The sequence below is a fragment of the Nyctereutes procyonoides genome, unplaced genomic scaffold, assembly GCF_905146905.1.
Source record: "Nyctereutes procyonoides isolate TBG_1078 unplaced genomic scaffold, NYPRO_anot_genome, whole genome shotgun sequence".
In the NCBI taxonomy this organism is placed as follows: domain Eukaryota; kingdom Metazoa; phylum Chordata; class Mammalia; order Carnivora; family Canidae; genus Nyctereutes; species Nyctereutes procyonoides.
The window spans coordinates 53169589-53183852 of NW_026575131.1; the positions used below are offsets into that span (position 1 = coordinate 53169589).

The 14264-nt window shown below is 57.0% G+C and overlaps 1 protein-coding gene across 1 annotated transcript in view; it reads right to left on the minus strand.

Annotated features, from left to right (window-relative positions):
* Positions 1-12723, minus strand: part of MYO1F (myosin IF) — a 35603-nt gene extending 22880 nt beyond the window's left edge. The window contains exons 1-6 of the mRNA XM_055344942.1: positions 12611-12723; positions 3875-4012; positions 3321-3410; positions 3136-3230; positions 2639-2726; positions 2433-2522 (exon numbers count right to left, since the gene is read on the minus strand). Coding sequence (XP_055200917.1) covers positions 2433-2522; positions 2639-2726; positions 3136-3230; positions 3321-3410; positions 3875-4012; positions 12611-12613 — 504 coding nt within the window. The 5' untranslated portion in view covers positions 12614-12723. The remainder of the gene's footprint in view (positions 1-2432; positions 2523-2638; positions 2727-3135; positions 3231-3320; positions 3411-3874; positions 4013-12610) is intronic.
* Positions 12724-14264: the final 1541 nt, after the last annotated feature.

Below are 14264 nucleotides of genomic sequence, written 5' to 3' on the forward strand. Positions count from 1 at the left end.
CTGAAGCCAAGAGAGCCATGTTAGATGCCCAGGGTTCCCCCTCCCCGGGGGGGGGGTGCAGGTGGGGGACTGTCCCTCTCTTGCCCGTGTGACCTAACTTTTCTCTCTTCACCTCCCACTTAGGGACGTTCACTCTGCATCAGCTCCTTCCCTTCAGCATTTAAGCTGCTCCTCTAATGACTCCAGCCCTCATCAGGGCATCCAGGCCTGTGCCTGGCACATAGAAGTACCCCATTTTATTGACCAGTTTCCCAGTCCTCCCACCACAACACAGAGGCCTCCATGTCTCTGCAGGCTGCTGCGGGTGTCAGGGATCCTGGGTGTCCCTGAGCCCAGAGTGAGGGCCCCACACACCCCTTCCTTGGTCTCTGACAATGTCTGGTTCTACTTTGGCCAGAGGTTGGAGGGCAGAGAAGCCCCCTTACTTTTCCTTTCTGCCACTTCCAGGCAATGACGATACACATGACATCATCCCATTACAGGACATATACCTATTCTACTGTACAATAAAATAATAAAAAATATAATTATGTTTTGGTAGTTTGTCCATGTTTTTGTGTGTATCAGTAGCTTGAAAACATATATTGCGTGATTCCATTTATATGAAGTTCTAGAACAGTTGAAACTAATCTATGGTGGGAAAAAATAAACCCAGAGGAAGGTTGCTTCTGGGGTGAGGTGGGAATAGAGATTGACAGTAAAGGTGAAAGGGGGTGGGGAACTTTCTGGAGTGACGGTGATGCTTTGCATGTTGATAGGGTTTTGGTTGCACAGATGCATGCATTTTTCCAAACTTGGTGAACAGTCCACTTTAGATTGATGTGTTTTCTATATGCAAATTTTACTTTAAAGGAAATGAAAGAAATAAAAGAAATTTATATTGGATTATAATTAATGATCTGCATGCTGAAGTGTTGGTGGAGCACAAAGTATGGTGTCTGCTGTCTACTCTCTAGTGCACCCCCCAAAATAAAAAGATGGAAAGGGGCACCTGGCTGGCTCAGTTGGTGGAGCATGTGACTCTTAATGTCAGAGTTGTGAGTTCAGGCCACACACTGGGTGTGGAGCTTACTTAGAAAAAAAAAAAGAACAGATGGAGATTTGATAAAGCAGGTATAGCAAGATGTTAATGATAGAATCTAGGAGGTGGGCAGCAGGTGTTCATTATACTAATCTCCCAATTTTTCTGTGTTAATTTTTTTATTTTTATTTATTTTATTTTTTTAAAAAATATTTTATTTATTTATTCATGAGAGACAGAGAGAGAGAGATTGAGAGAGAGAGAGGCAGACACACACAGGCAGAGGGAGAAGCAGGCCCCATGCAGGGAGCTCGATGTGGGACTCGACCCGGGACTCCAGGATCACACCCTGGGCCGAAGGGAGGCGCCAAACCACTGAGCCACCCAGAGATCTCTGTGTTAATTTTTTAAAAACGTAAGCACCACGCCTACAGTATGGAGCCCAATGCAGTACCAAACTCAGGACCCTGAAAGCAAGAGTTGGACGCTCAACTGACTGAGCCACCCAGGTGCCCCATTAAAATTTTTATTTTTTATTTTTATTTATTTTTTTAATTTATGATAGTCACACACACACACAGAGAGAGAGAGAGGCAGAGACACAGGCAGAGGGAGAAGCAGGCTCCATGCACTGGGAGCCCGATGTGGGATTCGATCCCGGGTCTCCAGGATCGTGCCCTGGGCCAAAGGCAGGCGCCAAACCGCTGCGCCACCCAGGGATCCCCTAAAATTTTTAATAAAACATTGAGGAAAGTACTTCAAATATAATTACATGATAAATACGTTAGAAAATAAAAATATCATTAATAATATTTAGGGGAATAAAGACCTTACTAGTGTATGGAATTTGTTAAATCATTCTCACGTGTAGGTGTTGTACTGCAGTTACTGAGGTCTGTGAGATGGATATTAACATCATCCCCATTTTATGGATGAGAGAACAGGAGCTTTAGGAGGCTTAAGCTGCTGAAACATTTTTTTTTTGCCAAGCCACAAATCTAAATAGTGTCAGAATCAGACCATAAATCCAGACCTGTGGATCTAGTCTGTCTTCCATTTGGTTCAGTGCTAACGCCCGACACAAAGAAGGAGCCCGAGAACGATTTGTTGAAAGAAAGAATGAATGAGAGAATAAATTGGGAACTGAGCTGTGAATAGGAAAGGATGTAGCATGATCGCAGCCAGGGAAATATTTAAGAATGTTAGCAACAGGCCAGTCAAGGCTTCTATACCGTTCGGCTAGTCGGGGAGTCTTTTTAAGACGGACCATAAGCAGGAAGTGAGTCTCCCATAAGCAGGAAGTGAGTCTCCCATCGAGGAGCAGCTAGTTCCTCTGTTAGTGGGAACACAGGTGTGCATGCCTGTCAGTATGGAGGGAGCAGTTACTCCAAAGGGGGGGCTGCAGACTCACAAAGCGGCTGGAATTGTTGTTGCGCACGGTCTTGGCATTGCCGAAGGCCTCCAGCAGTGGGTTTGATTGCAGGATGATATCCTTCACGTGCTGGGGGCAGAGGCAGGTGGAGGTGGCAAGAGGTCAGGACGAGGTAGGTGATCGTGGGGGTTAACTACTGTGCAGGTGGGGGGGGGACCCAACCTGTCCTTCTGTTCTCCCCTCACCTGGACCTTCTCGCCTCCACCAGACACCTTGGAGATGTAGCCCATGATGTATTTGGCTGCCACTGTCTTCCCAGCTCCACTCTCTCCACTGGGGGTGGGTGAAGGAGAGAATGATCAGCAGCCAGTAGAGAGGGGGGTGTTGGGAGGGGTAAATACCTTTTCTAGTGCCTGATCATTCATTCATTCATTCATTCATTCATTCATTCATTCTCTAATGTGTGCCAGGCACCATACCAGCCTCTGGGGAAACAGTAGCGAACAAGACAAAAATCCCTGCCGTCTCAGAGCTGGTATTTAGAATGGACAGATGGACAGTACAGAATGAATAAATAAACGTATCATGGGCCAGGTGGTGACAAGGAAAGTAAAGCAGGGCCAAGGGTAGAGAGGGACAGTAAGGTTCTGTGCGGCTCAGGAGTTCTGAGTGAGCCTCCCTAGGGCAGTGAGGCTGTCCTGGGGGCCTGGGCAGGAGTATGTGGGGCCCCCCCACTCTGTACCTGATGATGACACACTGGTTCTCACAGTCGATGAGCATGTTCCGGTACATGTTGTCTGTGAGGGCGTAGATGTGTGGGGGATTCTCGTACTGGGCCTGGGGAGAAGATCAGGTCTCAGCCCAGGGCCAGGGGCTGGGGGTCCTGGGGGTCCTGGGGCTATGCCTCCCACCTGGCCCCAGGCTCACCGCGCCCTGGTAGAGGTCGATCTCTCGGTCAGTGAAGTAAGGCATCTGCTTGAAGGGGTTTACGGAGATGAGCACAGAGCCGATGTAGGTCTGGGGTGCGGTTAAGGGCTTTGCGGTGTTCTGGCTTTTGTTCCTTATGGGCCCCTGTCTCCTAATCCTAATGCCCCGGGGGCCTCTGGGGCCCCGCTGCTCAGGTGGAGATGCTCGGATGTGCTCTGAGTCACTTAGGGAAGAAACAGGGCTGGGTCTCAAAAGGAGAGATGAAAGGCACTGTGGCTGAGCGGCCCAGGCCTGAGGGAGTAGTGAGGACCACAGCCGTCCCCAAGCAGAGCCCTGCTGTCACTGCATCTGCCCCCGCACCCCCCCCCCCGTGCTCTCACTGCTTATCCCTCCCACTGTTCATTTGCTCAGGCCTCTGTGTGTCCCTTCTGTGCTGCAGTCCCGCTGCCACCCTTCCCTGCGGTCATCCACCTGCCGTCCCTCCACCCACTGGTCAGTCACCCTCCTGTCCCTGTCCCCATCATCTGCCTGTCCCTGCCCACGGCCCGGGGTACAAAGATATAGTCGTCCATGAAGCGCTTGCGGAGGTTGCCCACGATGGCGTCCTCGGTGATCTGGGGCAGCAGCACCATGTCGTCCACGCCGCTCTGCTTCACGTTGTGGCTCTGCCAGTGGAAGCGCTCCTTGCTGCCCTGCGTGTGGGGGGGTGGCCAGATGGGAGTGAGCCCCCGCAGGGGGCAGGGCGGCGGGGTGGGGCAGTGGTGGCGCTGATGCCTCACCTCCTTCTGGTTCTGCCTCCCCTGGGCCATCTGCTGGCCTCCTGCCCCAATCCTGGGACACCAGGGGAGGTGGGCGAGGTTGAGTCCAGGCTCCCCACCTCAAAGGGGGGGCTCCGTCCTCCCATCCCTCCACTCTGCGTCCCACTGTCATGGAGGAGACGGTGATGCCAGGCCCTTGGGGGCGGGTGGCAGGGTGTGCTTGGGGGGGCTGTGGGAGGGGGACGGAGTTGGCGGGTGACTTGATGGGGGGATTGACTCACCCTCCTTCTCACTTCTCCTTCAGCCTCCCTCCGCCCACTTCCTCAGCCCGCTCTCCCTGCCCAGGCCCGGGCTGAGCCCCCGACTTCTCTGTGGCGTTTGACCTGCCGCCCAGCCTTCCACCTCTAGATGGCCTCCTTCCTCCTCTCCTCTCTCGGGGTCACACATCCTAGCAGATCTGTCTGTGACCTCTGTCCTCTGTGCCCCCACAGCTTTGCCTTCTCATTTCCTCCCTTTTTTTTTGTCATTGTTCTTGTTTTGTTTTGTTTTTTTAATCAGGGGAGACTTTCCTTAAGCCCCAGGGAGGAGACTCAGACACCAGATCCCCTCAAGACCCCTCCTCCAGGAAGCCTGCCTGGAATGTTTTCCCTCTTCAGCCTGCCTAGCTCATCCAGTGCCTTGGACACCGACGCATCCTGGCTCAGATGCACTCTGATCGGCACACCCCTGCCGTGGAGGAGTCCGGCAGACAGGTGGGTGTCAGCGGCCTGGAGCTGCCCTCGCAGGCGTGCTCATGCCTGGACAGGATGTCCCCCCTCGGGGAAGCCCCTCATTCTCAACCAGGAGCTCTTGGAGGGCGGGGCCTGGCTCTCAGCGCTTTCTCAGCTCTAGAAGGGATGACCTGAAGGATGAACGAGGAGCTAGGGCAAAGAAAGCAGCCCCAGCTTCAGAGGAAAACCCTTAGAGCGAAGGATGCTGGGAATCAAAGTCGAGTCTTCAAGGATGACCAGTGTTTGTCACATAGATTGCAGGGAAGGGAGACGGTGGGCCTGGCAGAGAGGATGCGGGCAGGGGTGAAGCAGGAGGGGCAGTGTAGGGCAGAAGTGGGGGAGAGGCCAGTCTCTCTTGGGGACCCTGGAGGATTCCTGAGCAGGGGAGGTGCACGTTCAGATTCTGGACACCCTGACAGCCGGGGCAGGGCCACTGAGGATTGTTCACAGGTTTTGGTGTGGGGGTAGATCTGGGTTCTAATCCAGATGATACGACGCTGCTCTGAGCCTCAGTGGCCTCGTCTGTAAAATGGGAGAAGCAGCCTCACTTCCCAGGGTTCACGCGATGGAGTAACTGCTCTGGGGGTGCAAAATCCAAACCAGGGTGAGGGGCGGGTGCTCCTCTCTGGCCCAGGGAGTTGTGAGGATGGGCCCAGGGCACCCAGCCCCTAGGACGTGCTTGATGCGGGGCGGGGGGCCGGGGTGAAGTCCTCACAGCAGCTCGGGGCGGGGGGCGGGGTCTAGGGACGGAAACTGAGGCTCGAGAGGTGTTTGACACTTGACTACGGACACAGCTAAATTGTTTCCAAGGGTGTGGGATTCGAGTCTGGATCCGTCTGACAGCAAAGGCCGGGCTCTTGCGTGTACACCCACAAGCAGCCCGGGCCCCACGGGTGTGTATGGGCTGGACTTTGGCCAGGAGCTGCGAGGAAAGGTGCCCCAGGCACTGTGGACCCTCCCCAGCAAAGGTGCCAAAGCAGGAGCCGAGAGCAGAGGAGGGAGCATATGCGGGGGGCAAGGGCTCGAACCCCTGCTGCTTCCGGCCTGAGCAAGTCAGAGTTTTTCGTAGGGTCTCCTCACTCTGGGGCTGAGAAGCTGTCTGTGGGGTCCCGTCACTCTCCCATCCATAAAATATTCTGAGGCACCTACCGTGTGGTGGGACCCCCCGCATCCCCCACCCACCACCGCAGGGAAAACTTCTCAGTCCCTACCCTGGGCACCTCCGAGCTTTGCTGATGCTCAGATCTCCGCTCAGAACACCCTTCCTGCCTGGGCCGTGCCAGTCCGGCCTTCGCATTCGGCTCAGGTGTCACCTCCTGTGAGAAGCCCTCCCCGCCCCAGGCCAGCTGGATCCCCGCAGCCCCCGGGGCCTCCTCACTGTGGCCCTGCGCACATCCTGGACATCGTGCACGCGGGCTGCGCCTTCTGCTGTGCAAGCCCCGGGGATGGGGGGGTTCGGGCGATGCCCGGCGGCACGTGGTCTCAGAGCTCGTTTGAATGAACCAGTGGGAGAGTGGGAGAGCGGGCAAAAGAATGGAGGGGAGGTCAGCCAGGGGCCAGGTCCCGAAGGGCCTTGAATGCCGAGCAAGGGAACTCAGGCTCGATTGTCAGCAGCTTGGAGAGTTCTCAGCCGGGTCTGTACTGCTCCTGGGGACACTTTAAGAATTGTGGGAGCAGGGCAGCCTGGGTGGCTCAGCGGTTTAGCACTGCCTTCGGCCCAGGGCATGATCCTGGGGACCTGGGATCGAGTCCTGTGTCATGCTCCCTGCATGGAGCCTGCTTCTCCCTCTGCCTGTGTCTCTGCCTCTCTCTCTCTCTCTCTGTGTGTGTCTCTCATGAATAAATAAATAAAATCTTAAAAGAAAAAAAGGAATTGTGGGAGCATTTTGGAGGAGGCTGGCATTTTAAGTGGGCTGTGGGTGCCAAATCATCATCCTGACCGCAGTGCCCCCTCCACCCCAGCAGATGCTCGTTTAAGTGACAAAAGTGTTTGTAATCATTGGAACCTAGAATCAACTTCTGTTTTTTGTCCACACAGAAAAATCGATGTTTGCTTTGCAAGGCCGACTCCCACCACATGTTCCAGGCTACCCTGTATCAAGGGAGATGCTGGTTTTATTCAGATTTCACCAAGATTTGATCAGCATTTCAGAAGCCCACGCTGCTCACGCTGTCAGCGAGAGGTACACCTGTCCCGGTGTGAACACCTGGGGGCTCCGGGGGGAGTTTGTGGGCCACTGGCCGGAGCACTTTCATCTTTCTGTGCATATTTTATTCCAAGTGGCTTTCTCCTCCGTATCACAGGAGGCCACATGAATTATTTTTGAATCTTGAAATTATTTTGGGAGGCTATGCGTTGTTTCACTGTCTGTGAATTGCAATTTGGGGATTCAAGGGGCCGGCCAAGGGGTCTGTTATAGGAAGGGGGTGCTGGGTGCGAAGAACCCCTGGGGTGCGGGTGGGGGAGGATGGTGGGGGGACAAAGCTGTGGGAGCCACATCGTGCAGGGGTTGGAGAGGACGCCTGTGGTAGAGGCTGAGCAGAGAGTCAGCTGGGAGGTTGGAGGCAGGTGGGACCGTGAAACCTGGAGATGACAAGACCGGGTTGGGAGAAGCAAGGAGCCGTGGGTCGGTCCCCTGAGCTACCGAAGTGTGTCCAGCTCCCCGGAGGCTCAGAGGGGCCCCCGTGGAAGGCACTGGCGACCTCATTCAGAAGTCAGATTGGGGGCAGCCCCAGTGGCGCAGCGGTTTAGCGCCGCCTGCAGCCGGGGGCGTGATCCTGGAGACCCAGGATCGAGTCCCACGTCAGGCTCTCTGTGTGGTGCCTGCTTCTCCCTCTGCCTGTGTCTCTGCCTCTCTCTCTCTCTCTCTCTCTCTCTCTCTCTCTCTGTCTGTCTCTATGAATAAATAAAATAAAATCTTTAAAAAAAAAAAGAAAAAAAAGAAGTCAGATTGGGAGATCAGGAGGTGTAGACAGATGGGGAGTGAGGATGGCTTTCAGACCACCTGGCTGAGAAGGGGAAGAGGGAAAGATGCTGTGGGGAGACGAGGGGTCAGGGAGCAGGCTTCCTGTGTTCAGGATGGGGAGACCAGAGTGTGCTGGGGAGAAGAGAGGATGAAATCTGGGAGCAAAGGGGTATCATTCACGGACTGGTGTTGTAGGTGGTGGCGGGGCAGGGGGAGGCTCTGCTCTTGCTCTGAGCCAAAGGTCTGTGGGGAAGTGGGTGGGTGGGGGGACAGGGAGGCTTATGGGGGTGACAGGAAGTGGATCCTCGGCTGAAGACCTCTGAGGGGAGGGGCCTCAGGTGTTAGCTATGGTAACCAACTGCAATCATAACAATAGTTAGCACCCCACTGGCACTTACCCTGTGCCACACTGCGGTCTAGGCTGCTTCCGAGAATGACCTTACCAAACATACTGAGATCAGTACTATGACTAGGTCCACTTTGTGGAAGAGAAAACTGTAGCACAGAGAAGTTAGCTGTCTTCCCCAAGGTCACACAGCACGAAAGGAGGATCTGGGAGACAGGATCTGTCGCCCTCCGCCTGGTCCGGGTCAGAGGTGGCTGGGCTTGGGTTCAGAGCAGAGGAAGATGGGGCAGGGACAAGACTGGATCTGTCCAGAGTTTTCCCAGTGGGTCGACTTGGTCTCTACGCTCCTGGGCCCCTCAAGCTCGGCCGAAGCTCAAGGCCACTTCCTTTCTGTGAGGTCAGAGGCCCTGATGCTGGCTGTGTCTGGCTGGTCTCTTGGCCCCAAGGACTCGGTTCCTCTTCCTGTCTCTTCCTTCTCCCCAGCCAGCTGAGTGGCCTTCTGTCTCTTGCAGCCTGAGCCATTCTCTCTCTCCATGTCCTGCCCCTGGGCATTGGAACCTCTAGATCCACTCCTAGCCCCCTGTGAGGCCAAAAACCATGGGTTGTTTGCAGTAGAGGGAGAGGTTTTGCTCAAGTGAGTACAGTGCGTGGAAAGACAGTCAAGAGTTTTGGCTTGGGACCGGTTGGGTGTGAGGCCTGGCTTGACAGTTAACTGACTATGTGACCCCGGGGAGGCCACTTGACTTCTCCAAGCCTCCGTTTTCCCATCTGTAAAATGGATTCCATAATAATTCCCTCCCTCGGTTCTGTGAGCCGGTGCAGAGGAGGGGTGTGCTGGATGCCCCAGGAAAAGGCAGCTGGTGACCCCAAGAGCATTTAGTGGAAGTGAACAGCCTGTGATGGAGGATGTAGGAGCTGGTGGATAGAAGCTTGTTGAGAGAGCGAAGGAATGAACGAAGTACAGTCGGGATGAGGCTGCCTCCGGCTCTGTGTCATGAGTACCCACCTCTCTCTGACTCCCAAGTCCCCATAGATCAAGTTGAAATGGAGTTTCTAAGTCTCTTCCTTGGGGGTGGGGGGTGGGTGCAATGAAGATGTTGTGGTCACAGTTGACCACAAGTCAAGTATGACTCAACCTGATGGGGCTCTTGTGAAAGAGTCAGGGCTGGGGTGGGATGGGCGGGAGCTTCTAAGTTTGACTCCTTCAGAGACACCCCCCCCCCCAGTCTAAGGCAGAGGGCATGGGGAGCGGGGCTTCCAGTTTCTCTGGAGTGGAAATCCCACGTCCAAATGAGGCTGGAGGGATGGGCAGCCTGGGGCATGGGGGTCAGCACCCCCAAGTCCCCCACAGCCCCTCATCTTGTAGGGAGGAGCAGGAGGTGGCAGGTCAAGGTGACTTCAGGAGTCACTGACTCCTGGAAAAAGTGACTCTGCCACTTTTGGGTGGTACAGCAGCTCACCTGGCCCCCCCTGGGAGGGAAGGGTATTTCCTCATCTGGAAACAGTGATGGCTATTTCCTCGTCTGGCAAATGGGAACACCGAGCGCCATAGACCTCACGGGGTGGATTCAATGAGGTCAGGCTGGGGAGGTGGGAGCACCAGCTGCGCTCACCGAGCGGCCGCCGCCGCCTCCAGCTGCGGGTCCCACGGGCGGGCGCAGGCCGCGAGGCCGGGAGGGAGGGCTGGATGAGGGGGCTTTTGCAATTTGCCCCAACTGCTCTCCTGGGTGCTGATGAGAAGAGCCTCAGACTGGAGGGAACAACGAAACAGCCACTTCCTTCCTCGTTGGGGTCCTTCGAGCTGTGGTCGCCAGCCAGCAAGGAGATGTGAAGCTACTGAGGCAGCAGCTGCTGGGCGGCCCCCAGCCCCTGCCCCCGCCCCGGGTCCCTGGTGTGTCCCCGGTCCTGTCCTCCCCCAACTCAGTGGGGTTTTGGGGCCACACCCTGCGTGCCTGCCTGTGCAAAGGCATTCTCACCTTCAAAGGTTCTTGAGGTCCCCCTCCTTCGGGGTGGGGAGCGCTCTCAGTTTCCTTTCGGCCTAACTGGAGGGGACAGGTGGGGACCTTGGTCCTTCTAGAGTCCTCTGTCCTAACTCTTTTGGCCCCAGGCCTTCTCTGTCCCTCCCCACGGCTGGCACCTGTGGACCAAGCAGCCACATCACTGGTCTCCCGGCCTGATGTCTGTACTTTACGATCCCTATTTCCCTCGCTCCACCACCATCACCAGCTGGGGACAACCGGCTGCTGCCTTCACCCGGCTTATGGTCAGAGTCACACAAAAACTGCTGATAGCCTCAGTCCCGGCACCAGCAGTCAGCATCAAACAGAAAATATGACGAGGTCTGCCACCAATTTCCCCAGCATCACCCACGGTCGCGACAGCCGCCCTCGCCATCAACAGTCACACCTGATCAACTACGGTGGGGGCGGCAGCCATGGCAACACCAACGCAGCCCGAGAGACTGTCCCCGACAACCAACCATGGATGAGCAACGGCCAAAGAATGCCACCATCACCACCCAGCTCTAAATGACAGTGACCATTGGGGCATCTGGGTGGCTCAGCGATTGGGCGTCTGCTTTCGGCCCAGGGTGTGACCCCAGGGTCCCGGGATCGAGTCCCACATTGGGCTCCCTGTGGGGAGCCTGCTTCTCCCTCTGCCTGTGTCTCTGCCTCTCTCTGTGTGTCTTTCATGAATAAATAAACAAAATCTTAAAAAACAATGACAGTGATCATCAACTGCCATCATTCCACCGACCAGCCCTGACGACCACCCGCCACCCGCCACCCGCCACAAACATCCAACTAGCTGCTTCCACCACCAACACCCCCACGAGGCTCACAGTCACCACCAACTCATGACAATGGACAGCGGGGACCACCAGCACCACCAGTGGCACCAACAACCCAACAATCATGGTCCGACAGCGACTGGGAATGAGTCACCTCCACCCACCGGCACCACTGGCTCCAGCAATGAATGAGCAGCACCCACAGCGATGGTTACTGTGCGGAGCGCATGGCAGGTGCCCCGTAAAGCACTTGGTGAATGTTGTTTCATTGAATCTTTCCACCCTCTTCCTGACACTTGTCATCATCCCTCCAGGAGGCCATCAGCACCCCTCGTGTTAGCCTTGTGGATGGGGTCTGCTCTTTTTTCCCTCTCCTGTGGTCCCCCTGGGGGAGTCTCCCCTCCCACACCCCTTGGGCCAAGCAAACCATTGACTAAGCATTTCACATGGCTTCCTTGGGAGGGGTGGGTGGCTTTTCTCTCAAGTAACAGATCATTTCCTGTGTTCTTTTGATCAAAGTCTGCCCATCTGAGCTCCTGGGCCCTCCTGGCTTGGCTCCTTCTTCGAAGAATTTCCATCCCAAGCCCAGAGCGCTAGCTGATGGTTTGGTGGGTGAGTTGCCCAGGTTAGCATCGGCTTTCTGGAATAAGGAGAGGTTGTCTCTCAGGCTAAAACCAATGCCTGCTGCTTGGTCTACCACCGTGTCGCCACCTCGGTCAGCTGCCTGCTGCAACTGCCTGGAACACTGCAGTTGTCACCGCTGGCAATGGGACTGTCCCAGCCACATGCTCTCATTGACAGAATGACAAAAAATGAAAGCTGAAGTGGCTTGCAGATGCCTGGAGCCGTGGGGGCAAGTTTTCTAGCCAGCCCGGGGGCTCTCTCTTGACGCGTGTGTTGTGCTGTTGCTGCGTCTAGCCCATGACAGTGACAGTCTCCTGAACCCTGTCACCGTGGCCATCATCAATCTCAACCTCAGCAGGTGCTGACACCTCTGGCTGGGGTGTATCCCCTGCCGTACTTGGTCGGAAGGGTCCGTGTGGTGGCGTGGACGTGCTGGGTCTCACTGTCTCCTGCTTCTGTGAGCGCTGAAACCGGACCACCCCGTCACTCACGCAGGCACACCCCTACAGCCCATCGCCCATTTGACACGCTTCTGCTCCCAGCTGTGGACTCGGAGTGGCGGAACCCACGGACCCTCTGAAGTCCTGAGAGTTTCCCTGAATGCCTTCTACGGCTCAGCTGACTTCCAAATATGACATATGTGGGAACTGAGGCCCAGAGAGGGGAAGTGACTTGCCCAAGGCCACACGGGAAGGTGAGGGACCCAGCTGGGCTGGAAACCCATTCCCCAAGCCCCGGGGAAGGGGTCTGTCCTTGTCCCTGTGGATACTGTGTGATCCTGCAAGGCCACCCTCTGCCTCCCAGTAACGGCTCCATCCTTGATCCCCCATCACCGTCCTGGCATCCCGGCACCACCCTGTGTGAGCTTGGTCCCTGGTGAAGGATGCTGGCGGCACCTGTGCTGCAGCGAGGGAACCCCCCCCAAAGTGTCCACTGTGCCCCTCCCCACGGCCCCCCACCTTCTGATGGTGGTGTCCAGGGCATCTCCACCTGGCTGGTGCCCCCCTCTCCCCTGCCTGCCCTTGAAGGACTTACCATGGTGGTTGTGTCAGGCCCCTGGGGGAGCGCCCGGATGGGTCGTGGTGGCAGGGATATAGGCTCAGGCTGTTCTGGGGGGTGGCTCGGGCATGGCCCTGCTCCTGCTCCTGCTCCTGCACCAGACTCCCAGGCCTAGTTCCTCTTACAACAGCCCCCCCTCCTACTTCCTTTAGGGGAGGGGCCAGTGCTACAGGGGTGGGGGGAAGCTGGGCCAGGGGCGGGGAGAGAGCTCCAGCAGCTGTGGCAGGGGAGGGCACTGGCTCGTTGGGGCTCTGAGCCTGAGGGGAGAGGTCCCTGATGGCTGGCAGCCGCCACCAGACCCCAGGAGGGCCCTTCCTCCAACTCCTCGGCCAGGTGCTGCAGCAAACAGCGTGCAGGTCAGCTGGCTGCAGAACTGTCTGCTCTTCCAGAGCGGCCTCAGGAAGCTCTTGGGCTGCTCGGGTCTCTTCAAAACCACTTCAGATGTGTGTCTGTGTAGGCGTCCCTGAGCAAACCCCCTCTGCCAGAGCCTCTGCTGGTCTTCCTTCCAGAAAGGCCAGTGGGGAGCCACCTGTGTCTGTGTCGGGGGAGGACCCCATGGGTGGAGGTTACCAGGAACCAGGGGCAGCTGTTAGGTCTCAGACTTTGGATGTCAGCTCTGGATTTTAAAAGAATTTTTAAAAAGATTTTATTTATTGGGACGCCTGGGTGGCTCAGCGGTTGAGCATCTGCCTTTGGCTCAGGGTGTGATCTAGGTCCGGGGATCCTGCAGGGGGGTCCCTGTGGGGAGCCTGCTTCTGCCTCTGTGTCTCAGGATCCCGGGATCACGGCCTGAGCCCAAGGCAGACGCTCAACCTCTGAGCCACCCAGGCGTCCCCAGCTCTGGATTTAATACCCCCCAGCTCTGCTACTTCCAGGGCCCCCCTACTTTCTTATAAAATGGGGGCGCGGGCCCTCGCCTCAGGGCCTGGCACACAGAGGGGTCATCAAGTGTTGGCCCACACCCTGACCCTGGGAGACCCGCCGGCCTCGTCCCGCTCCCCTCTGGACACTAGGAGCCGGGAGTTCGGAGGGGTCCTCAGCTCCGAGCCACCCGCCTGGCGGGGAGGAGGCCGAGCACCCCGTATCCCTGCGCTCCGCCCGGCACCCAGCACCCTGCCTACAAGAGGGCGAGGCGCGCGCCCCCTAGTGGCCCCATCTGGGCAGGGGCGCGTTTCTCCCGGAATCTCGGGCAGGGCGCCGGGCTGGGCGCCGGGCTGGGCTCCGGGCAGCCTCACCAATGCCTCCGGCGCCCGCGGGCGGGCAGGCAGGAGGCCCTTCCCCTTGTTGGCTTCAGAGGGCGCTTCCCACGGAGGTGACGCTTGCGCGGAGGCCACACGGCGAGTTGGAGCTGACCAGGTGAAAAAGGAGAGGGGAGGGCACACCTGCGGGGGCGGGGGGAGCAGCTCTAGCAGCCGGCACCCCTCCTCCGGGATCCAGCAGAAGATGGTGGGAGATTGTGGAACTTCCGGGAGCCCCGAGGCCTGTGCGGCAGGAGCGTGCCGAGTGCCTGGGGGTGTGGTGGCCGGGATGGCAGGTGCCGGGATGGCAGGTGCCGGGATGGCGGGTGCCAGGATGGCAGGTGCCGGGATGGCGGGTGCGGGGATGGCGGGTGCCGGGATGGCAGGTGCTG